General features: G+C 49.7%; 9 protein-coding genes across 9 annotated transcripts; 6 read left to right on the forward strand and 3 right to left on the reverse strand.

The window, feature by feature from the left end:
* Positions 1 to 3,062: 3,062 nt before the first annotated feature.
* On the reverse strand, positions 3,063 to 3,395 carry PV05_06948 (uncharacterized protein; the record flags this gene model as incomplete). Its single annotated transcript, XM_013459729.1, has 2 exons — positions 3,063 to 3,201; positions 3,256 to 3,395. 2 exons carry the CDS (start codon positions 3,393 to 3,395, stop codon positions 3,063 to 3,065), a joined length of 279 nt encoding a protein of 92 aa, XP_013315183.1.
* A 756-nt stretch (positions 3,396 to 4,151) lies between these two features.
* Positions 4,152 to 5,582, forward strand: PV05_06949 (uncharacterized protein; the record flags this gene model as incomplete). Its single annotated transcript, XM_013459730.1, has 3 exons — positions 4,152 to 4,372; positions 4,432 to 5,012; positions 5,080 to 5,582. 3 exons carry the CDS (start codon positions 4,152 to 4,154, stop codon positions 5,580 to 5,582), a joined length of 1,305 nt encoding a protein of 434 aa, XP_013315184.1.
* A 117-nt stretch (positions 5,583 to 5,699) lies between these two features.
* Positions 5,700 to 6,086, forward strand: PV05_06950 (uncharacterized protein; the record flags this gene model as incomplete). Its single annotated transcript, XM_013459731.1, has 1 exon — positions 5,700 to 6,086. The coding sequence occupies one exon, from the start codon at positions 5,700 to 5,702 to the stop codon at positions 6,084 to 6,086; it is 387 nt and encodes a 128-aa protein (XP_013315185.1).
* A 514-nt stretch (positions 6,087 to 6,600) lies between these two features.
* On the forward strand, positions 6,601 to 7,350 carry PV05_06951 (uncharacterized protein; the record flags this gene model as incomplete). Its single annotated transcript, XM_013459732.1, has 2 exons — positions 6,601 to 6,699; positions 7,027 to 7,350. 2 exons carry the CDS (start codon positions 6,601 to 6,603, stop codon positions 7,348 to 7,350), a joined length of 423 nt encoding a protein of 140 aa, XP_013315186.1.
* Positions 7,351 to 7,794: 444 nt separating this feature from the next.
* Positions 7,795 to 8,781, forward strand: PV05_06952 (uncharacterized protein; the record flags this gene model as incomplete). Its single annotated transcript, XM_013459733.1, has 1 exon — positions 7,795 to 8,781. The coding sequence occupies one exon, from the start codon at positions 7,795 to 7,797 to the stop codon at positions 8,779 to 8,781; it is 987 nt and encodes a 328-aa protein (XP_013315187.1).
* A 3,891-nt stretch (positions 8,782 to 12,672) lies between these two features.
* PV05_06953 (uncharacterized protein) lies at positions 12,673 to 13,341 on the forward strand (the record flags this gene model as incomplete). Its single annotated transcript, XM_013459734.1, has 4 exons — positions 12,673 to 12,913; positions 12,950 to 13,039; positions 13,088 to 13,174; positions 13,223 to 13,341. The coding sequence occupies 4 exons, from the start codon at positions 12,673 to 12,675 to the stop codon at positions 13,339 to 13,341; spliced, it is 537 nt and encodes a 178-aa protein (XP_013315188.1).
* A 2,607-nt stretch (positions 13,342 to 15,948) lies between these two features.
* PV05_06954 (uncharacterized protein) lies at positions 15,949 to 20,202 on the forward strand (the record flags this gene model as incomplete). The annotated part of the gene is made up of 3 exons (XM_013459735.1): positions 15,949 to 16,375; positions 16,431 to 16,735; positions 16,783 to 20,202. 3 exons carry the CDS (start codon positions 15,949 to 15,951, stop codon positions 20,200 to 20,202), a joined length of 4,152 nt encoding a protein of 1,383 aa, XP_013315189.1.
* Positions 20,203 to 20,438: 236 nt separating this feature from the next.
* Positions 20,439 to 22,249, reverse strand: PV05_06955 (uncharacterized protein; the record flags this gene model as incomplete). The annotated part of the gene is made up of 5 exons (XM_013459736.1): positions 20,439 to 20,542; positions 20,587 to 20,767; positions 20,819 to 20,931; positions 20,987 to 21,716; positions 21,770 to 22,249. 5 exons carry the CDS (start codon positions 22,247 to 22,249, stop codon positions 20,439 to 20,441), a joined length of 1,608 nt encoding a protein of 535 aa, XP_013315190.1.
* A 380-nt stretch (positions 22,250 to 22,629) lies between these two features.
* Positions 22,630 to 23,705, reverse strand: PV05_06956 (uncharacterized protein; the record flags this gene model as incomplete). The annotated part of the gene is made up of 2 exons (XM_013459737.1): positions 22,630 to 22,839; positions 23,046 to 23,705. 2 exons carry the CDS (start codon positions 23,703 to 23,705, stop codon positions 22,630 to 22,632), a joined length of 870 nt encoding a protein of 289 aa, XP_013315191.1.
* Between the last annotated feature and the right edge of the window lie 1,686 nt (positions 23,706 to 25,391).

A 25,391-nucleotide genomic window follows, 5' to 3' on the forward strand; every position in this document is an offset into this window, starting at 1 on the left:
AAGATGCAGAACGCCAGCTGGTGACCTCGCATTTCTGCCTTGAAATTCCATTGCTCAATCGTCCTCCATGCAGCCATTCCTGAATGGCGCGCTTCTGATGACGCGGAAGAACCATTCCAAGTCCAGTGGAGGCATGAACGCGTGAAGGGGAACGGATAGCATTCCTAATGCTGCAAGATGTACGACGTCTAACTAGCGGTGGGATCTCTGGAATAGAGGGTAATACCTTCAGTATTGCTGCCTGTCAACATCAGGATTCTCTCAGTCGAGAAATTCTTCGACGGGACCATCTCGCCGAGTGCCTGCCTCTGAGATCAATTTCCTACTCTTTTTGTCTACTAGAAGACTGTCGAACTAGTTTGCGGGGAGAAGGGCGATTAAGCCTCAAATAGAGTTGTCGAGACGGAACCAGATGTTCTTAGAGGGGGTAATTTCCCGCTATGTTGGCATCATGTCCTCGAGTTACTTCTACCATTGCGATGGCAATCACAGCGGAAGAGATTGGTTTGAGTGACGTGGCATTTTGATACGAACAGTACCTCAAAAATTATGTACTACTGCGCAGTCTGCACTCATGTGGCGAAGAAGCTGAGTTTAAGCCTGTCGTACTAGGCACGTCTACAGAAGAGGACCGAAGGGCTCACAAAAACTTCCAAGAGGGGTTAACTGTGCACTCGTAACTGGCCAGCCTCATTCACATTGTCATTCTGATGCATTCTGAACCCGCTGCTTAATGTATCTCCTCAATTTCTCTAGTATGCCACTATAAGTTGCAGCACATGCCTCAGTCTCGATGTGTTGAAGCAATCCACTGACTTTTGGGAAGCTGTAATCGCAGCTGGGACACCGGTATCTGAGCTCTTCGTTCCAGCCATTAGTATAGACGTAGCTTTGGTGGCACTCGAAAGCCCATCGATCAATCTCGATTTGCGTAACTTCTGAATCACAGCGCGTCGACTCGAGGTGGATGAGAATTCCGGAGGGGCTTTTGAAATTGCGGTCGCAACCAAAGCACTTCTCCAGACGAGGAGCGTGGAATTTCGCGTGCTTTGCAAGTGTTAGTAAAGTACGTCTCGCTACGAGATACCTTTCCTGCCAACGTACCATTAAGAGTTCATTTTCATTCTGGAATTCTTCGTTGCATATTGAGCATCGATTATGCCGCTGAACGCGATGCTTCCCTAAATTGGCAAAGTCTGATTGACAGTCGTAGCAGAACGAGTGCTTGGTTCCCATATGAGTTCGAAGGTCGGTTTCTTCAGGCTCGTCGACGCTGCATTTTGAACAGACCCAATGATTATGCGAGTCACGGATATGTTGCTCGTATGCCTTTGAAGAGATAAACAGCCATTGACACCTTTCGCACCATTCGCTTTTATGACATCGCGCGTTTCGACAATGCTGAAGCAATGCTTCTTCGGTATCAAATTCACGCTCGTCACATGACATGCAGACGAATTCATTCTCCTCGGCGCTGATTAGGGCCTGGTTCTGCCGCGCCATTTCTCGGGCTCAATCGCGTGTGAAGTGAAAGGCGGACGGAGGAGGAGGAGCTCAGATATGGCATTGATCAGGTAGGAGTCATATGACAATCCATCAGACACTGTGGAGAACGAAATTGTGATAACTTAGGTGATTCGTCCAGCGAAGCACTATTCTTGCAGAGGGGTACTTTAGTCAGTTCTCATTGCATGAACCAGCGGACGAAGCATTCTTTATCACACCGGTTATGAAATACACCAATAGTCGTTTGCCACATAATTTCGAGTTCTAGGTTTATCACATGCTCTAGCTACAGTAATGACATTCTTGCTCGGACATCGACAATCAGAAACTTCCTTTCCAGGCTGGGATCTACCTTATATACCCCTGCGCAGGCTGCCCCGTCGTCTTACTGCGCTTTTTCCAAAACCTACTCACAGGTCGCTTGGAAAATTCTCAGTAGAAACATAATCCAAAGATATACCCACAGCCTCTCCAAACCGCCATGGTCCAAGACGGCCAGTTCAGAGATGGGGAGTCGTTCTGCCGCTGTGATTTGCCCGCGAAACGGCTGACATCTCAGAAGGATGCTACGAAAGGGCAAACATGTGTGTCACTCTCATCCGCCCCTTCGCAACAGCTAACCGGCACAATCAAGTCTTGTGATGCCCGCGATCTTTCCAGGACCAGTGCCGATTCTTTCTTTGGGAAAGGGATGAACCTGCTGCCAGAGAGAAAAGCACCTCACATAACCCACAAGTTCCCCGAACCCCCACAAAGGTTGTGTCTGTCAACAATGAATCAATCCCTCGGCCTTCGATGCTTGCAACACCGCCAGGCCAACCTTCCGCAGGCAAGGAGAGGATTGCACCTCTTCACTTGCCAACCCCGAACTCCAATGGTGACACTTCTCGAGAAACGTTCCTGAGGTCGCTTGATATGTCACCCACGCCACGGAGGTTCAATAGCGCAGAAAGGCATGGCTGATGATGACGTTGACCTGAGCACATCTGTACTAGAAGTGTTAAGGTCAAACAATGTGGATATTAGAGCCTCTGTCGAAGTACTTCTTCGACATACAATTAATTCAACAATCGGAGTATATGAGAGCAAGTTGCAAACATCTAAACAAATGATCTCCGAGCTCTGCAACAGATTGAATGGCCTGGAATATCCTGAAACGAGAGTCCACGCTTAAGACAGGGGAAACAGGCTAGGATTGTACGATATGGCGGAGTTCCGTTGTTGTGTAAAACTTCTCGGCCTATCCGAGGGCGACAATGACATGACAGTTGTTAACATGGCCAAGGTACGGCAAGATAACGCAATGAGGTAGAGTGCAGAGAACGGGAGCAGCAGGAGAGACCAATGAGTAAGCAATGAAAATTGACCACCCCATATACGGATCAACGACAGTAGGATCTAGTTTATCTTGCCAGTTGCAACAGAATGAAGCACAGAGGACACTATTGTACATGTAGCAAGCCCTCGTCCAGAGAGCACGGTATAGTAAAGTCATAGAACGACAGACAGATCAATGCAAGCATTCCTCGGATAGCTCAAGATACCCAAGGTTCCCTTTACTTCTTTGTAACGTAGTCCGGGACATCTCTGGGTAGATGAATATGGGTGGGTTTGGGGAGTGGCTGATTTCTTCGGTCCAAGTACCGGACAGTTATGTGTGGCCTGGGATCTGATCTGCTACTATGTGGTCCGGTCCTTTCATTGATTAGCACCTGGTTTTCGACTAGCAATAGTCCGACATCGTCTTACAGAATAATTGCTTTGGCAGCACTACTGGGTGTGTCGCCATAAGTTTTGACGAGGTCGACGATATATGCCCTGGCATCAGGCTTATTCCTGTACAGCGTGGCGTTCCCCCATTCCACTGTTAGATTCGGATTCGCAGGCATGATAAACAACACAGGAGACAAAAATTAACAGCAAAGTATGACTCGCTTGGAATTACTCAAGTTCGATTAACAGAAAAGTCTTGATTCGCCCTTTCTTTGTAGATGCGGCACTCTGAAGAGGTATCTAAGGTTCTTATAGACTATCGAAAGGTCTGATGCGCGGCCCTTCCTGGCGCTGTGGTCTGAGGTAGGGTGTCTAATGAAAAACGATAATAGTGGTTGTTCAATAGACTTGGACTGCACCCATTGATTTGACACCGCAACCGCGCGAGAAGTTCAAAAAAGTTCTGCAAATGCAAATTCAGCCTACAAGGCGACCGCGACGATGTCTCACCTACTCTCATTTCGCTGTACAATAACAGCAGCGATAGGCCTTGCCCCGTATTGTGACCTGATAGCTGTTTCAAGTTATTCGAATTTAGCCTCAGGGCGGTTAGGCACCGGGATATGCCCTATATTTCTACCTAATAATAGAAGTTGGACAAGGACCAATGAGCATCGTGCTGTGCAGAAGGACGGGAAAAACTGCCGCCGCCTAGGTACCGGTGCGGGCAACAAGGAGTAGGGCCGAGCACTTCTACTACGATTGGCTGGTACATATATCCAGCTTTGCTCGCCTGGCAATTTTTCTCACTTCTTAAAGCTGACCAGGTTTTCGGATGATTGATATATTACATCCGAAGGTGGACTTTCCTTTCGGCTGGATGCTTCATCTAATATCTTTGCAGCATTTCCGGCCACCTTCGTACCCAGACAATGACCTCGATGCCGTCAACCCCTTCGGCAACTTTGCCGCAATGCGAAAACGAATGGCGATTCCACGACACTGGCTATCCAAGTGAATGGGCAGAGACATATCGACCTGGCGGGTTCCATCCCGTTAACTTGGGTGACACTTTCAAGGATGGACAGTACCGGGTCATCCGAAAACTAGGCTATGGTTCATTTTCAACCGTCTGGCTGGCAAGAGACACAATGTCGGTGACGACCGATGACCTCGAGAGTTGGAGAACACTAATTCTAATGTTGCTTGTAGGAACTCACGTTATGTGGCTTTAAAGGTGATAGGTGCTCAGGCTTCTCTTAAAGCTAAAACTGAGCTCTCGATTCTAAAGAGAATCAACGAGTGCCGCTCGAAAGATCCGCTAACTCAGTACATTCTGATTAACCTGGATACATTCCAACACTTGGGACCTAATGGCGCTCATCTCTGCCTAGTGACTGAGCCCATGGGACCTACCGTTGCTTCTTTGGCGGAAGAACTCACACCTTTGGAAGAGTGGAAAGTTAACATTCCCTATCCGAAGCTTATAGCGAGGCGGATTCTAAAACATACGTTGCTTGGGCTTAAGTTTCTGCATAAGAACGGCATTGTTCACGCTGATTTGCAGCCTGGGAATCTCCTTTCTACCATTTCAAATATTGATCAACTGAGTGAAGGGGACTTACGACAAGATCTGTCAGGTCAAGGAAGAAATCCCGCACCTGAGGCCGTTCGACGACTTGACGGGCTAGAGGATAAATGGGCTCCTCGTTACCTATTTCTAGGCCAGTCACTTATCAAATACGCCAAACTTGGTCAAGAGATGCAAGTTAAGATATCAGATTTCGGCGCTGGTAAGGACTTTCTTTGTCTGCTTTTTTTTTGTTTTTTGAATATTTCGGAAGGCTAATTTTTGTATAGCATTTTGGGCTCAAGAACCTCCCGATTCAACCGTCATCCCCACTGCCCTTAGATCTCCAGAGTTGATTTTGGGTGGAAAGATCGATTCAAGTATTGACATCTGGAGTTTTGGCTGTCTCATCTTTGAACTGCTGACAGGAGTTCCATTATTTTCCGTTATGGTGCTCTTTGAAGACGACCGAAAGACGACCGATGATGAACATCTTCTCCAGATGAACGACATCCTAGAGCCCCTTCCAGATACCTGGCTTCAGGAAAAGTGGCCGCGAGCTAAAACCTATTTCGGCCCTGGGCGGCAAAGGCTGGGCCCACGTCCTGACGATCAAGACGAACCCTATATCGATGACCCTTTGGAGGTGCGATTCGAGGAGCATAAGCCGAACGATATTGATGATGCGGAGGCAGGAGTCATTACGTCACTCCTTCGAAGTATTCTGAAGTATGAGCCAATGCAAAGACCGACTGCGGAGGAACTGTTGAAGCACCCTTGGTTTCAAGAGTGATACTATCCTCTTCCGAGTTCGAATTGACCTCATATATTTGCGAGACACACGGACAGACTGCCACGTTGGAGGGCACTGCGAATCGTGGAAGCACTTAGTGACGATACCACGCGTACGATGGGCGCTGCAGTTGAGCTTCCGCCGCTGCTTTCACTTACATGCACGAAAGCTATCGCCGTCGTCAATAGGCCTAAGTATGGTATCTCCATACTTACAACCCTCTCTCCTTCGCACGTCAACAATCTCATTGTATCGAGATCGACCTCGTCGGATCGAGATCCTCGTACAACCCGGGAACAACATGAGTGCTACAATGACCAGGGCACGGGAGAGAGTGATCGACTTTTCCAACGACAAGGGGCCGTCCTATACGCTCGGCCAGACATTGCAAATTTGTTAGCACGCTATTTCCGTCCTTCGCCTTCTCATCTTCTCATTCCCGGAGCACGTCGAGAAAGAGACAAAGGCGTTGCGCAAACCACTTCACGAACTCATCGAGCTTAGACTCCCTGACCTCCGGGCTTCGGAGCAAAAGCCACCAGGGCGTGATGTACGCAAACTCAGCAGGAGCCACCTAAGGAAATTCCCAATCGACGACACCCATGATATGAAGATTTTGCAGATCAACAAGGACCATAACACCAAGGCTGATGTATATTTGCGACCCCACCAACATTTCCTTTTGGAAGGAGCCCGTTACGGAAGCCCTCCTTTTTCGTGTTAACTTAGGAAGGGTACAGTAATAAAACGGTCTACTGAGTTCTCGGCGGGTCGACTAAGTTCGAAGGGGCCGCTTTGGGGCTTCAAATGTTGAACTTGAGCTGGGGGGCTGAAAGGGGTAGATGATTGAAAAGGGAACCCGAAAAGTTCCCATTTTATCCTGAAGCAGTGTTAATATTTACTGCTCGCAGAGCTGGCTTCTTATTTTTCGGCATACTGTAGACCTTCCTGAATCCACGTACTGGGAAATAATCTCTTCAAAGGGAAGGAAGACACAAATAGGGATTGTGTTCCGCAAATGGCAAACCGTCCGTCTAAGAACCAAAAGCGAACCCAGTGGAATCGGAAATGTCGAGAAAAGTTAGCGGCAAATATCCGTAAGATCCACCAACATCTGGTCGGTCCTTCTGGTAACGTCTCTCTAGACAGCAGGCTTGGAATTACGGTCAAGCCCTCGCAGATACGGCTCAAAACAAGCGACGACGACCCATATACATGGGAAAAAACCGAAGCAATAAGTTACCTCTTTACAAAGAACCTGAGTGAATTTTCCATTAAGTCTCTCCAAAAACTGTGTGAATGTATCGACGATAACTGCGTCGCCGCAACTTGGAAGCCTTCTAGTAAGGCGTCTCGGACAGCCCTCATAGGAACTACGCAGGTAGAAACACCCATTGTGGAGGCTTTTCACCTAGGCTATCGAGCTGACTGAATACGTGAAAAGCAGGGACATTTCGTGAAATCAGACGTGAGTTTCACGGCAAGGATTAATGAGCTTGAGAAAACCGAGGAGAGTTTAGCCCGCGAGCTGAACGAGTGGAAAGCACAAGCCAGCCTAGAGTCAGAAGTGAGACAGAAGGCAGAAGAGGAGGCGGCTCGAATGAAGATCACCGTTAAAGAGGCCCAAGAGGATAGTCGAAAGCTCGAAGGGTATATCCAGAAATGGAAAACAGAGGCAAAGGAATCCAGCGATGATGCTGTTAAGTGTAGGGAAGTCATAGGCACGATCTTTGCATTGCTCAAGGACTTCGGTTCGAGCATTCAGTAGGAGCCCCTTGGCCTCGAACCAAGTCCTCCAACATAGAAATTCAGCAGCTTCATACATTATATTTTGCACTATTTCGAACCGGAAAATCTGTGGGTCGGGAACCTTCTTGCGTTCCAGGTGATAATCTACAAGGCCCCCGTTGGCGTCGTCCTCGGAGAGCACGCACCATGTCGCGGTGAACACTCTCTGCAAAGCTCAGCGACTTGAAAACGGAACCATTTCGGGCGCCCTGCTTGATGTGGCTCCCTCGATCTTCCGTATACTCCCATTTCTCAGGGGCCGTTTCTGGACGCTGTCAACCTCAATGATCTCATGATCACCAAAGGCTGGTGTCATACTAGACACTCTACTTCTTCTATGTTTAAAGACACCGTACAGCACCGTATCTCTATCAAATAGACTCGGCATTTTTAGCAGGTTCTCAGGAAGATCACAGCCTCCAACATGGCTGGTGTGAGACGACTCGTCCTTGCCGTGGCATTCTTCTGCATCTCTTCCGTTGCTTGCCTCGGGACCGCTGTCATCGAGAATCAGTGTGATGTCGAGGTCTATGTCTGGAGTATTGCAAATGTCCCTAACGACACAATTAATTATCTCGAGCCGATTATTGGCAGCTACAACGAGACCTATCGAGTGAATCCGAACGGTGGAGGCATCTCATTGAAGATTGCCACGGTTCCTGAGGATTCTTTCATCACCCAGTTCGAATACACTTATCACCCTGACAATCCGATACTTTCGTATGACATCTCGAACATAAATGGATATCCCTTCGAAAATTGGGGCCTCTACCTCTCACCCTCTTCCGGGTACTGCTCCAACATCACCTGCGACCCCGGTGTGGCTCTCTGCCCAGAAGTTTACAATCACCCAAATGATGATTTTGCCGTCAAACCTTGTGATGTGTCGGCCAACTTGACTCTTACTTTGTGTCCTCAATTTCTGTCATCAGAGACCGTTACAGCAACTGTGATGACGACCGACTATGCCAGCAGCGTTACCCTGCCTACTCCGACGACGATCATCACGTCGATTGGGCCCGCGTCCAGCCCTCAATGCACACTCTCAGAGACCGACACTACGACTTCAGACAGCTCCTCCACGACCGTGACGACGACAATCTCAGATCCGGTTGCTGTGACTGTAATGACAACCGACGATGCCGGGGACACTACCTTGACTACTCTGACGACGGCCATCACATCGGTTGGGTCGGTGGTCATCTCTCAAGGCACACTCTCACAAACTGTCACTACGACTTCAGGAAGCGCATCTACGACCGTAACGATGACAAACTCGGAACCCGTCATTGAGACTGTGAATACTATCAGTTCTGAAACCATTCTCAGAGCGTCGGAGACGACAGACGCTGCTGGTCAGCTTTCCTTGACTACACTGACTACCGTAGTTGCAGCAACTACCCTAGATTGATGGGAATCTCAATAGATCATCTTCAAGGTTGTAATTTTGAACAGATGTTATTGGTGGAGCATAGGCGCAAAGATGAGAACTGTCACGAATGCTAAGGCCACTGGCTCGGGTTGGAGGGGTTAGGGGTATAGCTGCTGCACGCGTTCGATTGTGTTGCGTTCCCGCATACACTGAGCCTTTGTCGGCACAGTTGGTAGCTATACACAGATATTTGCTAGGTCGCAATACTTTTTCCAATCATTGTGGCACCTCAGTTCCTGACAGGGACCGCGAGCCTAATGCTCCGATATAAATAGTGTCACCCAGATAGATGACGCAGACAGGCTTTCCCGGCCCCAGTGGATTACAGCGTGTAAAGATGAGAATGGAGAGTCCATGTGTCGCTCAGATATTTTTCTGCCCTAGGGATCTTTTTCGTAGCTCTTCATGGTTTGAAGTTTCAGGTCTAGCCATTAATTATCAGGGCCGGTTTTGTCGTCTGAATAAATCGAAGATAGCGTCTATATGTAGCTCTTGAAGAATGGTAAGAACCAGATCCGACACCCCTAGGAGCCACATCTGGACCCTCTATCGGTATTTGAGCCTCAGAAAATTCGAGAATATATAGCACTTCTTTCCAATTCAGTGTCTAAAGTACTGAAAGCAAATACTGCAAGGAAAACAAAAACCTTCTTATACCCATCGCCTCCGCTCATGGAGTTTCCGAAGCAATCTCTGTCTCTAACAACCGTTCCCAAGGTGAAAGGAACTGCTGGATCCCAAGAGCAGGTGCAGCAAGCAACGTATTCTCAAAAGCGATATGTGACCGTCCTTGATCCGAAGTCGACGGGACAACCGTCTCAGCCAGACTCTAAGTTGCCAACGCCACCTCTACCACTGCGTTCCTTACAGAGAAATGAGACCCGTCTCCCAAGGCCGCTTTCCACGACTCCGCCGCGCTCTCAATCTCGATATATGACAATGCTCTTAGAGCTAGATGAGATTCCACGTCGCCACAACTTCTATGCCAGCGTATACACGTGGTTAATCTTGGCTGGATACATTGTTTTCCCGGGCACGTTTACCTCTCTCAAAAGTTCCGATTCGGTGCAAGAAGCGGCAAGCAGGACTCACACAGGAAAAGTCATTTTAGACACGGTTCAGAATGCCCCGCTCCTCTGGGTTGCAGGAGCTTGTTGTCTCTTTGGAGTCGTTGGGATTTCTTTGCTCTGGAGAAGATGGAAAACAAACTATATTTGGTTGGTAAATCGAATATTCTTGTAATGATTACCTTCTTGGCAGCAAAACGCGGATACTGACCTTGCAAAATCAGGCCAACTTTGCTCAACGCCATTATCGGTCTCGTCAATACACTGATCAATGTATACACAGCCAAGGACGGGCATTGGTCTGTGACTGCGACCATCACGGTCACAATGACTAGTGCGTGTGCAGGGATAAGCTTGATTTTGTTTCTGGTCTATAACAATTGGTTATTGTATCAAGTCAAGAAGAACCACGATGCTCGGATGCTTGGTGAGGGGGCGCCATCACGACCGGGATAATTGGATCGGAACCTCTGTTGACTTAAAGTGTTGCAACACGGCGGAGAAAAGACTGCCTTTGATTTTTGGCGTGTTTTTTCAAAAACCTGAGACTTATGTGTTGTTTCATTGACATAGATCGTTGAAGTGCTCATGGCAATATAGTTTGTAAGGGAACAAGCCAGACTTGGCCCTCATAACCCTGAGCTTCGTAGGCATCACTCAAAAACTATTCTACGCAATCTTTAATACAATAGTCTACCCACGTGTCAAGTCTCTCGTAGGTTTCGGTAAATATTCCCGTTGGCTCGCATCTCATTATACCTAAGCTGATATTTACGTACCCACTGGAGATGGCTATGAAACCGGGGAAGACATTGCACGTACAACTCTAGCACGTAAAACCACCAAAACTCACGAGCCTTTCCTTAAACCGAGTATTTTTCTCCACGTAAACGTCGTGCGAGCTGGATGTCTTTTGATTCTGAAGACATTAGCCGCGAATTCTCTCTCATCAGAAGCACAAACTGGCTCACGAATGGTAACTCGTTTTGCGTGGATGGCGCAGAGATTAGCATCTTCGAACAGGCTCGCAAGATATAATTCGAGTGCCTCTTGTAGAGCTTCGATTGCCGTCGACTGAAACCGAAACCCGTCGCCTTGCCGTGTCATTTGGGGAGTTCTCAGATCGTCTGCAATTTCACGAACAAGCCGTTGAAAGGGACGTTTGCGAATGAGCAACTCTGTGGATTTCTGATAGCGGCGGATCTCTCTCAGAGCAACCGTTCCTAGTCTCCGTCAATCCGAATCTCACTTACTCGAACAGAAGACAATGGAGGAGAAGAAGGCCAGAGGAGAAACCTGCCTGGCCTATATCGATGCGGTTTCTTTACACGACCTGTGGTGCCAGGGAGTCGTTTTCCTGAGAGCCGACCTTCTGCAAGCCTTCCTAAGTTCTTCCTCGCGGCAACACCTCCAGTGGATTTTCCTGTATGTCATCGTGAGTGCAAATGAGGGAAACTGGAATGAAGGGAAAGCTTACGTGCAGTCTGTTTCGTCCTCGCCATGGCTGAACGCTCTATGGACGACCACAAGCAATCTGCCGGATGAACGTTCATTTAACCCTTATCGAAGGATCCTGAACTGGTCCCTCCTGCGACTTTAGTTTTTTTGTTCCTTTTTACCGTTAGGACCGAATGAGGCTCTAAGAGCCCCTCTGCGACTAATGAATGGTTTACGGCAAACCCGTAACATAATGGTGAACAGCTTCTCTCTGACGTCTGACCTAAGGTGAATGATCATTCAGCTTTCGTTAGCAAGAGTGTCAGCCCAAATCAAAGTCCCTCGTATCTCGTCCTATCGTAGCTCTCCTTCTACGGATCTCTTCTCTTCGAAGATCTTCTTTTCTATTGCTATCATGCTCTTCGACACTATTGGCAAAGACCGCCGTGGTTCTTTGGTTGCTACAAATTTCCGCTTGGACGATCTACCCCACATACCCGACAGCCACAAATTGGCGACGAACAATACTGCAACAGCTCCTAAATCTCAATGGAGGAGTGAAGACTGGCCATTGGATGCCGTGTTTACCACTGGCACGGGGGCTCTTGGACTTGAGCTCCACGAGGTGGATAGGTTCACGACTTAGGCTCCATCGAATGTCTGGCTATTCTTTCGTACTCTATCGGCGACTGCAACGATATTAGTGTCTCCCAAATTGGTTTCACGTTAGGAGCAGCACTAGGCACATTTGTGCACGTCGATCGGTTTACCACTACAGTCACTGCTGATGACAAAGGTTATATGGACGTTGCTTCCCCGCAGAGTGTGAGCTTCGGTTCTTGTGGTTAAATTATAGAGGGCTCCTCCGTGACAGGAAGACGATTCGACTCTCCTAGAGAGGGAAGGAAGTTGAAAGCGCCGACACTTATAACGAGGAGAAGCGTTGAGCAGATTCTGGAAACATTGAATGTGGTGATTACTTAAGGTCAAGGAAGCCTCTTTCGGCATTGCTCTAAATTAATGTAGCCCAAGGCCGCAGGAACAACAGACAGCGTCGAAGTGCAATTACAGTACTGCTCACGAAGGCCTTTCTCCCCCTTCTTGTCATTTCTTTACCCTCTTGTCCTTCGCCCGTAGGAGCCCATATGGATAGTCCGATGCTCATTCCAATTTAGGCTCCCACTGGATACCTCGTCCGGCTCCAAAGTAGTACCTCTATGGAGAGTGTCGGAATATAAATGTGTGGGCAAATGATGCAGAGTTGTGCTCGCCCGTGAGCTGTCGGCACAAATCAATCTTCCCAAAACCCTCCTTGAAGATTGGATTTCCCCTGCCATCGGTGCTTCGGTTTGATCAAGTACGAGCCATGCATGTCCCTCCAAGAGCGAAAAATCCAACCGCAGAGGACTTTGAATACTGTCGTGGGGAATTCAAGAAATTAAGTCGTAAGCTTGCGAAGGGCGACTTCAACAGTTCAGACCGTGAGGAAATGCTCTTTGACGCTCTGGAATATGGAAAGACCGTGGTACAGTACGCCATTGAACTTCAAAACAAACACGTTTCGGAGAGTCACCAAAATGAGACGGACTCTAGTAGCGACGGCAAGTGTTCGCCACAATAGTCCATACTCGGAAGCTAATTAGTCTCAGATGGGGGTGTACCCCTGCCGTCGAAGATAGCACGTGTATCAGTCAGCAAGAAACGTGCACGAAGTGATGACACCAGCAGTGAAGGTATGAGACATTCAGTATCAGATATTCTCTAGTCTAACTGCGCTTCAGACGAGGATGACTCAAAATCTTTGAAAAAAGTGCGAATGACCACGACCAAAAAACGTACTCGAGATGCGGTGGAAGACTCTAGTGACGGTAAGCTTACGGCTGTACCATTCCCAACATTACTCTGACTAGTTCTAGACGGACAAACATCGAGGTCCTCTAAGAAAGCTCGGCTGGGAGGAGAGAAGGTGGAAGCTGCCAGAGTATTTAAAGAACTCGATGCTCTACTAAAGACTTCCGTCAAAGGATCAAAGTAGGGTCGGTTCTATATTCGGCGACACAGAATGCGACAGGAGAATGTTCAGGCAGAAATGCTGCCAATAGGAAATGGGAAATTCACACGCCTGAAGGTTAGAGAGAGGGAAGAAGAGGAGGTGAAATTGAAAAGAGCGAATAGAAAGAGGGGAAGGGAGGAGCAACCAATATACACTCTTTTCGTTGTATTCTGCCCGCGAAGAATGGTTGTCAGTTGATCTGACCCATCAAACCTTATACAGTTTTCGAATAGTATTGAACGAATATTCTGCGTAGGTTCAAAGAACCTGGTTGAGGAGTAGAGGCATGCTGAGAGATGATCCAAGGGAAGAACGATTTATAGTTCTAGCTAGGGCGAATATACAGTGGAAATCGTCTGATCATCAATCTTTGGTTCGAAAGTTCCTGTTGATTTCCCTAACGATGTAAAAAAATTTGTCTACAGACACCAACACGAACAACTCTCTCCAAACCCACCTTGAGGACTGGGACTCTCCTATCGCTGGTACCAGCTATTCAGCTATGAGTGGCGTTCATAGTGTTGAAGATCTGACAGCAGAGGATTTCGAAGACTGTCGTCACAAACCTTTAGGTCGAAAGAAGTTCCGTAATCTAAGCTAGGGAGGATCGTCCTTTCAACCAAGTGACGCCGGAAAACACTGTCCTAGAGTACATGCAGGCTGGAGTTAGAAGTGTTGGGATGGACGTCTGTCCTAACCAATCACTGATCATGCTTCTGAGAGAAAGGTGTAAAGGAGCAATGTCCTCAGCGGCGGGCAGCACAGATCATCACAGGTGCCTTCCGAACGACAGCAGGAGCTGTGGTGGATGTCGAGGCACAATTACTGCCAGCTATACAGCAACTCAAACAAAAAGCCCTTGAGGCTACCATGCGAATCCGCACCACGCCACTCCATGCGGAAATAACGCTCTGTGAGAACAACAATAAAGTCTCGAGGCCCCTCGATCGATTCTCAGGCATCCTAGAAAGTAAGTACGACATCCAGCTCAACCAGCTAGACAAGCGCCAACTGCACATTGTGCCTCTATAGTGGACACCACCATTCACCTAGATTGCAGAATCTCCTGAGGCTGCCGTCTAGGAGCACAATGCGACAGATTCTGCAACGCTGTGCGTATGCACCGATGGTAGTGACATCGATGGCCATGTCGGTGCCGCGGCTGTCGCACTATCCCTATAATTCCAGGGGATCCAGGCGAATAGAATAGCATATATAGGCATATTAACCACCTCCACTATATACGCTGTACGCTATAGAGCTTAGAGATATCGAAATAACGTTCTAGATCGCACTTAACGTCCACGCCACAACAAGCACGCCAGGCAAGTACACCGTCTTTACCGATAATCAAGCCGCCATTCAAGCGACGGCCAACCCTAAATGCCCCTCAGGATAGTATATCTTAAACGGGATTATTCGAACCCTCGACTAACTCCAAGATCTAGGATAAGATATTCAGCTTCCCTAGATCCCAGCGCACATTAGAGGACCTGGCAACAAAGCGGCCAACCGGGCCGCCAAAGAGGCTGCTGGCCACAGCCCACATACACGAACGAGCGCCGAACCACCACGGGAACTGGAAACACTTCGGACACTCATGGCCACGGCTAAGTCCACCATCTACCAGGCCATGAAGGTCGAATGGAACCAGAGCTGGGAGACAGCCAAATATGGTAGGGACCTTTTCCAGCTGGGGGGGTTTTCCGGCCCGGACAAGGGACTCTGACCAAACATATGAGCAGTCACCGAGCGATCAGCTCGATTATCACGCAGCCAACCAATATGAATGCGGCCACGGGCGCTTGACTGTACATCACGTCCTCTTGGAATATCGGAAGTGGTGTGAAGAACGACAACGAATGTGGCCAGGCAAAACTCCATGCGTGGACATCAAACGCATTCTCTATAGCTCGTCAATGGCGACCCAATCAGCCAAGATGATGAGAAGGACGGGACTGCTCAAGCAATTTCGGGCAGTGCCGTCCACAGTACTTCAATTTCCACAAGCGTGGACGAGTAATTGTTATCATACAGAAGTCGAGGAGGACCAGAAAGGTCTGACAAGTGCATAAACATAGAACCACTATGAGGGCTGTGAGGATAGGTGGCGGCTGCGTGGAGCAGAAGGTGGAAGCAATTTCGTGCGAGAGAATGGCTTTGTTTCTGGAAGCAAAATGTGGGAAACACCTGTATTTATAGTCGCGTGCTGCATACCTGCCCTAGGGCGGTTGGGACAGCCTATGACAAGAAGAATAAGAAGAAGGCTAGGACAATATCTTGGTAGGTTGTGCTGGGGACAGGCTCTACTAGGACAGGCTATGGTTGGGGACAGGCTCTACTAGGACAGGTTGTGTCTAGGGACAGGTTGTGTCTGGGGACAGGATGTGCGAGGACAGGATGTGTCTGGGGACAGGTTGTGCTGAGGACAGGTTGCGTCAGCTGAGGAGGCGCCTGGAGCTTCAATGCATGGTCTCGAGTGGGAGCCCATTGAAGAGCCTCAGTGGAGGATCCATTTTGGGAACCCTACAGAGATATTTAAGAGAGGATGAACCTCTAGGCATCTTCATGCACAGTATCGTCACCAATATGCGACGGGCTCGACTTCTGGGGAAAGAACGCAGCATCGTAACGGAAAAAGCTCTCAAGTGTAAGGGCATGGTCAGTGTCCGACTTGAGGTGCTGTCGTTTCCAGAGATTAAGACGAAAGATCCCACGAAGCTGAAGAACAATGTGGAGAGGCTAAAGAAAGCATTTTGGGATGAAGGTTGCTGGCGGCTGCCGTTACCGAATCACATTCCAGCTCAAATCGACAAGCAGAGTCTCGATGCCGCCATCCGACATTCACAGCGCTCGAGCGAAGAACTTTTTGTGGGCCCTCGAGACGAATATCCCGAGCTCGAGTTTCCACCGGGTTACCAGCTCATGTGTCTGGATGGACAGAGCCGCGCTCTCGCTGCCGCAAAGGTTCTTCCTCTCGCGGACCGGAGGTGGATCGTAGATTTATATGCTGCAGGTATGAGACGCTTACTCTCGTATAGCGAAAAATTGCATTGATACATGGTTATTAGACCTCACAGAAGAGCTCAGGACCATTCTGGTGGAGGAATACTCAAATGAAGACCGTCCGCATCCCGGAGAGATCTACCGAAAACTTCGGCTGTATCACCTCCAAAGGGACTTGCGAATCGACAACTGGTGGTTTGAAAAACGGTGCTGGGCACGTTTGTCACCTCATGGACGCCGCAATGTCAAGCAGCTCCTGCGCCACCGTGAAATAACGGCGGCCTGTGATGCCCTGCTGGACGTTGTCGGGCTTTGGAGCGGTTGGAGAACAAGTACCTGGCACAAGATACTTGCAATGGGGGTTGACGAGGTAAGTTCCAACTTGCGGACCATGTCGGTTCTCACCAATTATTGTAGTGCGTCCTATGCTACCTCGACTTTATGAAAGATTTTTGGTACGAGAGCGTCGGGGAAGAACGGAATGCGATGCAGAAAGTCGACGAAAACAGCGTCAAAGACCTTGAGTGTACCGCCCCTGGGGCGTGCAGAGCGGATGCTCGGAATCTATATGGGAAGTTGAAGGCCGGAAAAATCTTCGGAGCTTTCAATGACCAAGATCGCGAAAAGATCTGGGCCGAAGTGTGTCGTCGGACGAAAGATCGCTTGATCCCCTCATTTTTCACCTTCTTCGAGGATTTGAACTGGCTGACGGGCCCAGCGAACTGCGTCAAACGGTTGATACCTATATCATCCGATGACACGATCCTCTATGCACTGGAACAGCACGTTTTCACCGGTGCTAACCAGCGAACCGGCCAGTGCTTGATCCAGAAACCTGATCATACTTTCGTTTCCAAGTCAGGAACAGAGGCCGATCAAATGAACCTGGGAGTTCTACAGCTATTTCTCATCGCCATGCGCAATCACCTTGACATGCCGGCCGAACCTAAGAAGAAGAATTTACTCGCAAAGCCACGACCAAAGAGAGCAAACCCCGAGGTTCTACACGAATTTGCCGCCCATGCCCACAAGCTGGGCTTTGAGTCCGATGAGATTCGTGAACTGATGGAACTCAGAACGTCATCGCGAGCACCGCAACAGGAGTCAGTGTCATCGGGTCCTGAAGAGTCTGATCCACCTATCAGGCGATGCGGCATCCCTTTGAGTTGTCATCATGAACAAGACAAACCATGCCTCTTTCTGGAACCTTTGTACGCCGTACGTAGTGAGGAGTTTGAAGAGATGACATCTTCATTTGTGCGGCGGTCTGTCATTCTCGCCTTTTTTGAGAAGCCGACAAGCCTCTGCTTAAGCGAGGTGACGTCTCACCCTTCCGAACCTACAGCAGACCGAGGGACGATTGGTCAAGAACCTTCAGCGAGGCGTGCACAGCCAAATCGGCAGGGTCTAGAGCAGCGTCATATCGATCAACACTCAGGTCCTCGCAATACTCAGGATCCTTTGCAGCAGGGGTTGCAAGCTGGTAACACCGTGGGGGAGGCTGAAAACCTTTCCGCGACCCAGCTTGATCAGCAAATAGTTACAAGGGAGGGACAAGTCGAGTCGGAATGGGTATCCGACATAGAGATGCTTGATGAAACAGAAGCAGTCCAACATAATGCGAGGCGGGACCGTCAGGAAAATGGGCGGATACAGAAGAAGAACGCACGGCGGTCAAATAAGCAAAGAAAGACTTCTAAGAAGAAAGGAGCAGTCAGTGCGAGAAAGAGGCAAGACATATCAGACGTGGGAGCAATGCTGTTGAAGGTCGCTGAAGAGAGTAGTCTTCTGTCAAAACAACAGGAGGTGCAGAAGCAACTGGAAAGTCCGAGCCGAACCACGCAGATCAACCCTGAAGGGCTCACAGAAGGCAACATCCCTATGCCATTGCAGAATCAATCTTCAACCCCGGATCATAACGAGATCATGGAATTGGGGCAGCCCACAGCGACGGAGCGACAAAGCGAGGATCAAGATATGGTGCAGACAGTGACAGAGAACGTTGTTCACGAAATCACCACATCAGATATTCCAACACTCCAGGGAGAGGTAACTACGCGAAAGACCGGGTCCCCAGCAGAAGTAGAGGGTCGTCGCGAAGCACAAGAGCAACAAACGACCGCGCAAACCTTCAGGGAGCCAGATGAGCGACAGTTGATGGAGAGAACCCAAGACGGAAGAGAGGGACGCGAAGGGCAGCATGTCGACCAGGGAGAGCAGCGTGCCACTGAGAAAGAGCAGGGACAAGAGGCTACATCAGAGAGGATTAATGAGGCGCAGACCACACCACCACGAGAGATGGCCCACACCGAGGATTCAGCCGCTACAGATCAGATCCTTCTGGACGAAGCGGAACAGGCATGGGCCGATGATCAGATGAGGCGTGATCGAGAAGAGTCTTTATTTTGTTCCGAGTCACTGTCGCCAATCGATGAACTCACGAACGTGGAGTTGACAGCACCAAAACGAGGGATCGAAACGGGGCCACCGGAATGGACGCCAGGGGGATATGGGTCGGTGAACGATTTGGAAGAGGCTCTACCAAGGTCCACCACAGATCAGCAGCACGAGCCGATGCCGACCCAACAGGCGAATGTCAGAACAGAGGAAGTGGAACGAATCTCCAGAGCCGAAATGAGGGACTCAGCGGGACGAGAAACGATCCCAGTGTTTCCGCAGCCCGAGACACTCGAGAGAGGGCAGGAGAAGCTCGAAGAGCTGCGAGGATGTGTGAGCCATGACCACGAAATTTACGGAGGGGAGGTCGAACCGCAGCAGGGAAGCCAAAAAAGACCAAGCCTGGATCCTGGACGTGCGATCGAAGACCCCAGCCTCTTACAGGATCTGAGCTCATCATCGGGAATGCGAGAGGTGGACCTAAAACGCGACACTCGGATCGATTTTGGCAGGGTAGAGGAATTAGAAGACCTCCAACGAGCGTGGGATGGAGTTCGTGATGTGGAAGAGCCGGTTGCTCTAGAAGCTGAGGGGTTTCAAGAAGTGCAGGAAGAGTTAGGAAGCGATGAGCAAGCGCGATACGAGCCGCTCCCGAACGAGGGCGACCGAGCAAGATTGGAGAACACCGAAAGGAATATGCTAGACGATCGACTAAGAGAGCAAGAAAATGAAGAGAGGCTGGAGAGTCAGCGACGAAAACAGGCCGCGAAGGAAGAAGGTCAGAGATGGGAGAGACTGGCAAGGCAAGAGAGGGCAAGGCAGCTCAAGAGCGAGAAGACCGAGTTGAGCGTGGAGCAAAAGATGGCCAAAAACCTGGCAAGGGACAGGCAAGAGAGAAGTGTAAAGGAAGACGAAGGAATGCGTCGAAAACGGACGACACAGATCGACTTCGGGAGGCTCGGGGAAGTTGATGAACGACCCAGGCCCAGAGAGAGCGCCGGTAAGCATCCAATCAGGGAAACCGAAACCGTGCGCGGACTAGGCGAGATTATTATGCTTGATTCTGATGTCATCGCGACGACCAGTCAACAACCACCAGACCCTCCTCACTTGTCCACGGAAACACCCGACCTTCAGAAGATTCGTATTCATCTTAAAATGTCTGATGGGAGGCTTGCTGGTGGGGACTGGAAAAGTTTGCCCTCACACGATGTTGACCCTTCCGAGCCGGCAGACTTCATGCGATTCTTGAGGAAATTCACCAGAAAAGACGCCGAAAATCCGTGGAATGTGTTCGCCGGGTCCCACATGATAACCCCGTTGACGAAGTTTGAAGACATCGTCAAAGGCGGAAACAACACCTTATACATCACTCGGGAGGGGGTTATCGACACCAGTCTCCATCCTGATTCTCCTGCTGGCAAAAGGGTTCGATCCTGAGTGTATAGAAAAGAATTGTTCGCACTGAGCCCTGGTTTTATCTTCATTTTTCGAGAGATCTCCGCTAAATAAACCACGTTAATACCTAGTACACTCGTCCTATCCACTTCCTATACGGCGTCTATGAGAGAATCATTGTGAGGGACGGTCTGGCTGACTCGGTAGGGTCAGTTGGCTAACAAGAGACGTGGTCTCCGGTGCAGGAGCACGAGCCCCTAGTAGAAGTGGTTAACCTTCTAATCACCGGGCTGATATTCTAGTTCCTCCAAGCAGACTTTCTTATCTGCCAAGGGACGGACTAGACTTCGCAACCGATCTCGAAGGTTGTTGCTTCCAGACACTGGATCAATCAGCGGGGACTCGGAGTCAGTCAAGTGACCTTACCCATTACCAACATCTCTCCCCTCTCGCCTGATTCTTCCTGTACCCTTTTGATATGTTTTCCTGCCGCCTCTTCTTGGACAATCGTTTCTAAATCTGCCAGGCCACTGTACGCGATCGCGCGTTTCCCAAAAGGCACTCTATCCTGGCTTGCCCAGTGGATATAGACCGAAATGCTGAGAATCTGCGTGCCGAGTTAGGACGAATTGTCGTGATATGGTTAGTTGTAACTTACCTTCCCCTTGGCCGGCTTCTCGTCGCTCGGCTCGCCCTGGCTGTCATCCAGACTAAGCGTGTCGCCGACGAGCGCATCATTCAACAGGTCTGCTGCGGCATACCCCAGATCTACTGCGGTTGAGCGTTGTCGTGCATTTCAAAAGGGCAATCTGATAGGTCTTCGTACCTTTGGTTTCCAACTGCCACACTAAATGGATTCGACGAGTGCGAATCTTGCAGGCATTATACCCATGAATGAGCTGCTTTAGGTAAGGAAGGTGCGAGACGATACCAAAGCCATCCGCCATCATGAGCACCGTCTCATAGGTTCCGGCTGGGACACTGGTGCCATGGGGTCCGCTGAACGAAGCTCGATATGATGTGCCGCCCTCGCGGCTGGACTCGGCATAGCGCAAAAGCGCTCGGGTCAGGCCCTCACGTGGTTCGATGAAAATGTCGAGAGACCGCAAACCTTCGTCCGACCAGGAGGTTATCATGAAAGGATGGCTCTGCAGGAAGCCAAACCAGGGAATCCACAAGCAGATGTATTGCCCGGGCTTCACCTGGAGTGGTGACACGAAGCTTACGTGAAGCCTCATCACTTCTGAGCCGATGATAACATGCTCTCTGCTCAACATCTCTTTGATATTGGTGACCTTGACCCTGGCGAACCCATTCCCGACCATTCCGGTTTGGTACATGATGACTCCGCATTGGACCAGAACCGTTAGCAAGAACGTACCGATCGTGGTGTAAATATACTTTTGCGAGAGAGAAGGACCCTTCCTCAAGTGGCTCCATATGCTGTATGTCGCAGTGATAGCCAGTATCTGATGCAAGCGCAGGAAGAACTCGTAGAAAGGACGGCGAAGTAATGGGAGTGAGAGCGACACCAGGAAGGCCCACGAGATAGTCCCCTGATCTCTGTCAATACTGTCGACCGGGTGTGGGAAAACTTTAGATAGCATACAATCAATCCAAAGAGGTTTTCTGAGATCCTCAAGGGAAATGGTTTCTTCTCCACGATCACGATGAGAACGTGGAAGCCCAACAGGATCGACGACATCAGCCCGAAGGAGCGGTGGAATCGCCGGTACGTACGTAAGGTGATGCCCAAGAGATCCGCTGGGAAGCTAAGGTGAGGGCCCGCCATGAGAGGGATCAGGTTGATGAGCGAGAGATTCGCCGCTCGCAGACCGGCCATCCAGACCGAGTGCACTTTGAAACAGATGCAGAAGACGTTGACGCCGCTGTAGAGAAGCCCCGCAATGACACCGGCCGGGTTCCATGCACCAGTCAACCGGTGACGAAGTTGTGGATACACGAAATACTTGAGTGAGAGAGGAGCGACCTTCTTCCAACCGAGCAAAAGCCACCAGCGGAAGTTCATAAGAATGAGGAATAACAACAAGCCACCCACGCCGATCGCGTAGGCTTGGGTAACATCCATATTCAACGCCAGATAAGGTGTAAAGCGGAATAAAACAGTACACGAAGAAGAAGGCAGTTTTCACTGGGTTGGGAAGCCCGTTAAAAAGGGGAGAGGAGGAGTATCGAAATATAATGAGCTACAGGACCAAGACCGGGCCTGCAGGAATGGAACCAAGAATGGAACGAGATCCGTCACAAGCGCGGCCAATCTTGTAATAAAGGAACACTGTCGGAGCCAGAATGGGATTCTCTATACGAAGGATTCACCCTCGTCTAACTTGGCGGCAACCTGTAACCCCTGAATGGGGCAATCGAAGTGATGTCTGCCAGTCCTTGCAGATTTCTCTTTCCCCATGGCCGGCTGAACAGTGGATTCTAACTAGGTCAGGATCAAATCCACTAGAAAACCTGAGGTGCTTTGCTTGCCTTCAACAGCCTTTCTGCCGAAGTGACAGACGTCGTTTCAGAGAGGAATCCAACCGCTAGAGAATCGGAGGGCCATCGGCGGAGGTCATCCACTCCGACGGCACCGTCGGCTTTGGCATACTTTTGCATCAGCTCCATTGTGATGAAGCTTAGAGCCCGAATATCTCTCGATCCTGGATTGCTCTGACGGCAAGGTCGACAGAGTTCTTGGTGTGCTGTGATCTCCAGGTCAGCTCAACGTCGACAATCACGGAGGGATTACCTCCCTATCTTCACCTCACCAGCAACATTGATGAGGATATTCGAGGTGGTCAGGGAACCGTGTTCTAGCCCTTTTGTCGCAAGGTACACCAGCCCGTTGAGGATCTGCCACAAGTTAGACGGCCTACCCAACAGAGACGTAATTCAGAACCCCCCTGTCCCAATATCGACGCTAGTTGGTCCTCGTCGAGATGTTTCGGAAAGCCAGTGAAAAGGCTCAGAGACATCGGCATATGCTCGGAGACAACGTAGAATGAGTCGTCATAAAGGAAGATGTCTCTCACGGCCACGATATTCTCATGTTTAACCTGTTGCAATATACGACAATTTTCTTCGCCGTGGTATGTAGAGAAATTCCTCACGGCGACGACGTACGGTGTTGGGCCCTCCTTTTTGGGAGGGACAATAATGTCGTCAGACCACGGGTCTCTGACTTCGGCCACGTCCACCATGTCGTCTTCTTCCTCGCCAAGTCGTATGCCGTGGCTTCTTTTATACTTTTCCCATGGGGACTGGTGCTTCACGAGCAGGCTGGGCTCTGTTCCAGATCCGGGTGCTGCTGGGGGGTTCAGACGCCTCGAGCCAGTTGCGGAGTTGGTACGATGGGCTCCGGGCGAGAGTGTCCTCAGAGATCCTGTAGCGGGATTAAAGCCAGTGACACGGCCACTGGGTTTCTCAACACCTGTGAGGTGCTCACCCTGGCGTTTCGTGCTTTGAGAAGACCCCCTGAACCCCCTGATCGCATCAAAGTCGATGCGCGTTCGGCGGTTTGGAGTGTTGGAAGACATCTCCACAATCTGAACGGGTACCTTACTGTATAGGGAATACGATGGCAAAGGTACACTCTCTTAAATACCGGTATGTGAGGGTTAGCAAGATGGTGGCCCGGCCGCGGCCAGCCCGAAGAGACTAGACGCAATGGACTGGACTCCCGATTGCCACAGAACGGGTCAGCAGCGAAGAGGCCAGAGCCAGCAGCAGTAGCAATCTCACACTCATGTCGGAGCTGTCCCTTCCTCCCGGGGCCCATTTTGGTCCCCGGGGCCGGTTCAAGTTTGATGCTGAATTCAACGAATGAGATCAAACAGGACGAAGGACCATTTCTGGATCCTAACGCTGAACCACCTTGTCACTCGGAAAGGAGAGTCTGGTTGGAAGGAAGGCACTGTTATATACTGTACAGTACTGTACTTAACGGATGTCGCCAAATTTCCGGGAGCCGCTGAAAACGGCCAAAACAGATTCATTCCACCTGAGGAGTATCTACTTCATTTCTTCATTTGGGTTCCCTCTTGTCCTGAGTCTTCCGCCGCTCCGATTCCGTTTTACTTCGCTCTGCCTCTTGAAAGCCAGTTTTGAAAAGCGTCCACCGTACAGTACAATACTCTTTTGTCATCGTCGAAGAAAAATGAGCTTCCAACCTCAGCTTCCACCCGAAACATGGACGGAGATCTTCAAGACGCTGTCTGAGACGCGACATTGGTTTCAAGAAAACGACATTAAGAGTGTGCGGCTCACTTGTCGACTTTTTGACCAGCTTGCGACCCCTTTTCTCACGTCCGAGATATTTTGTGCGCCTTTGTCTTTCACCTTGACGAAACTTACAGCCGTTTCGCATCATCCTATTCTCAGTAGATCAATCAAGACAGTTGTCTATGCTTCTACACGATATCAAGCAATGGGATTTCTGGACTACCAACGAGCAGTGGAAGAATCATCAGGGCCCAGAGTGTCTTCAGATTTGGAGACGATGTTTTCGCAATATGTCCAACATTATCAAGACCAAACCATGATGGAGAGGTCTGGGGAGCTTACGGCGCGTCTTTGTTCAGCCCTTACGCGGTTGCCAAATGTGGAGAGAGTCATCATATCACCCAATATCTATTGCTACCTCGACAATGCTCTCTCTTCAGATTGTCTTCTGGATCCTGAATCAGCTTGCGATGAAGCATTTCTCCATGTCTGCCGCATCTTGTCGCTCACAGATACCAAAATACGAGAACTTAGGGTTGAAGATGCTCAGACTGAAGATCAAGAATTTAGTGGGCTAACTGCAGAGGCCTTCCGAGACATGTCACTTCTGGATTCCAGCCATTGTCGTAACGTCTTCCGAGGCGTTCGAACCCTGGAACTCACAGCTGAAGATGAGGGAGAAGGTGGTTGGATCGTAGGCCAATTGGCAGACTTTCTGCCTTACGCCACCGGCCTGGAGAACTTATTAATTAACGGTTGCTTTTACCGTCCCCTTCGCGCAGAACATTTTCTGAGCAATACGATGTGGTGCTGTTTAACTACACTGAGCCTCACTCACACAATTTTTCGTCAAGAAGAACTGTTAGCCTTCCTGAGAAGACACTCAACCACGCTGAAGAACCTTTCGCTCTTTGACGTCGAGGTGAGAAATGGTTCGTGGAAGGCGGTCCTGACAGAGATGAAGTCTTCGCTGTCCCTACAAAGCATCGAAGTTTATGATT

This window comes from Exophiala xenobiotica, assembly GCF_000835505.1.
Source record: "Exophiala xenobiotica strain CBS 118157 unplaced genomic scaffold supercont1.4, whole genome shotgun sequence".
Taxonomy (NCBI): Eukaryota; Fungi; Ascomycota; class Eurotiomycetes; order Chaetothyriales; family Herpotrichiellaceae; genus Exophiala; species Exophiala xenobiotica.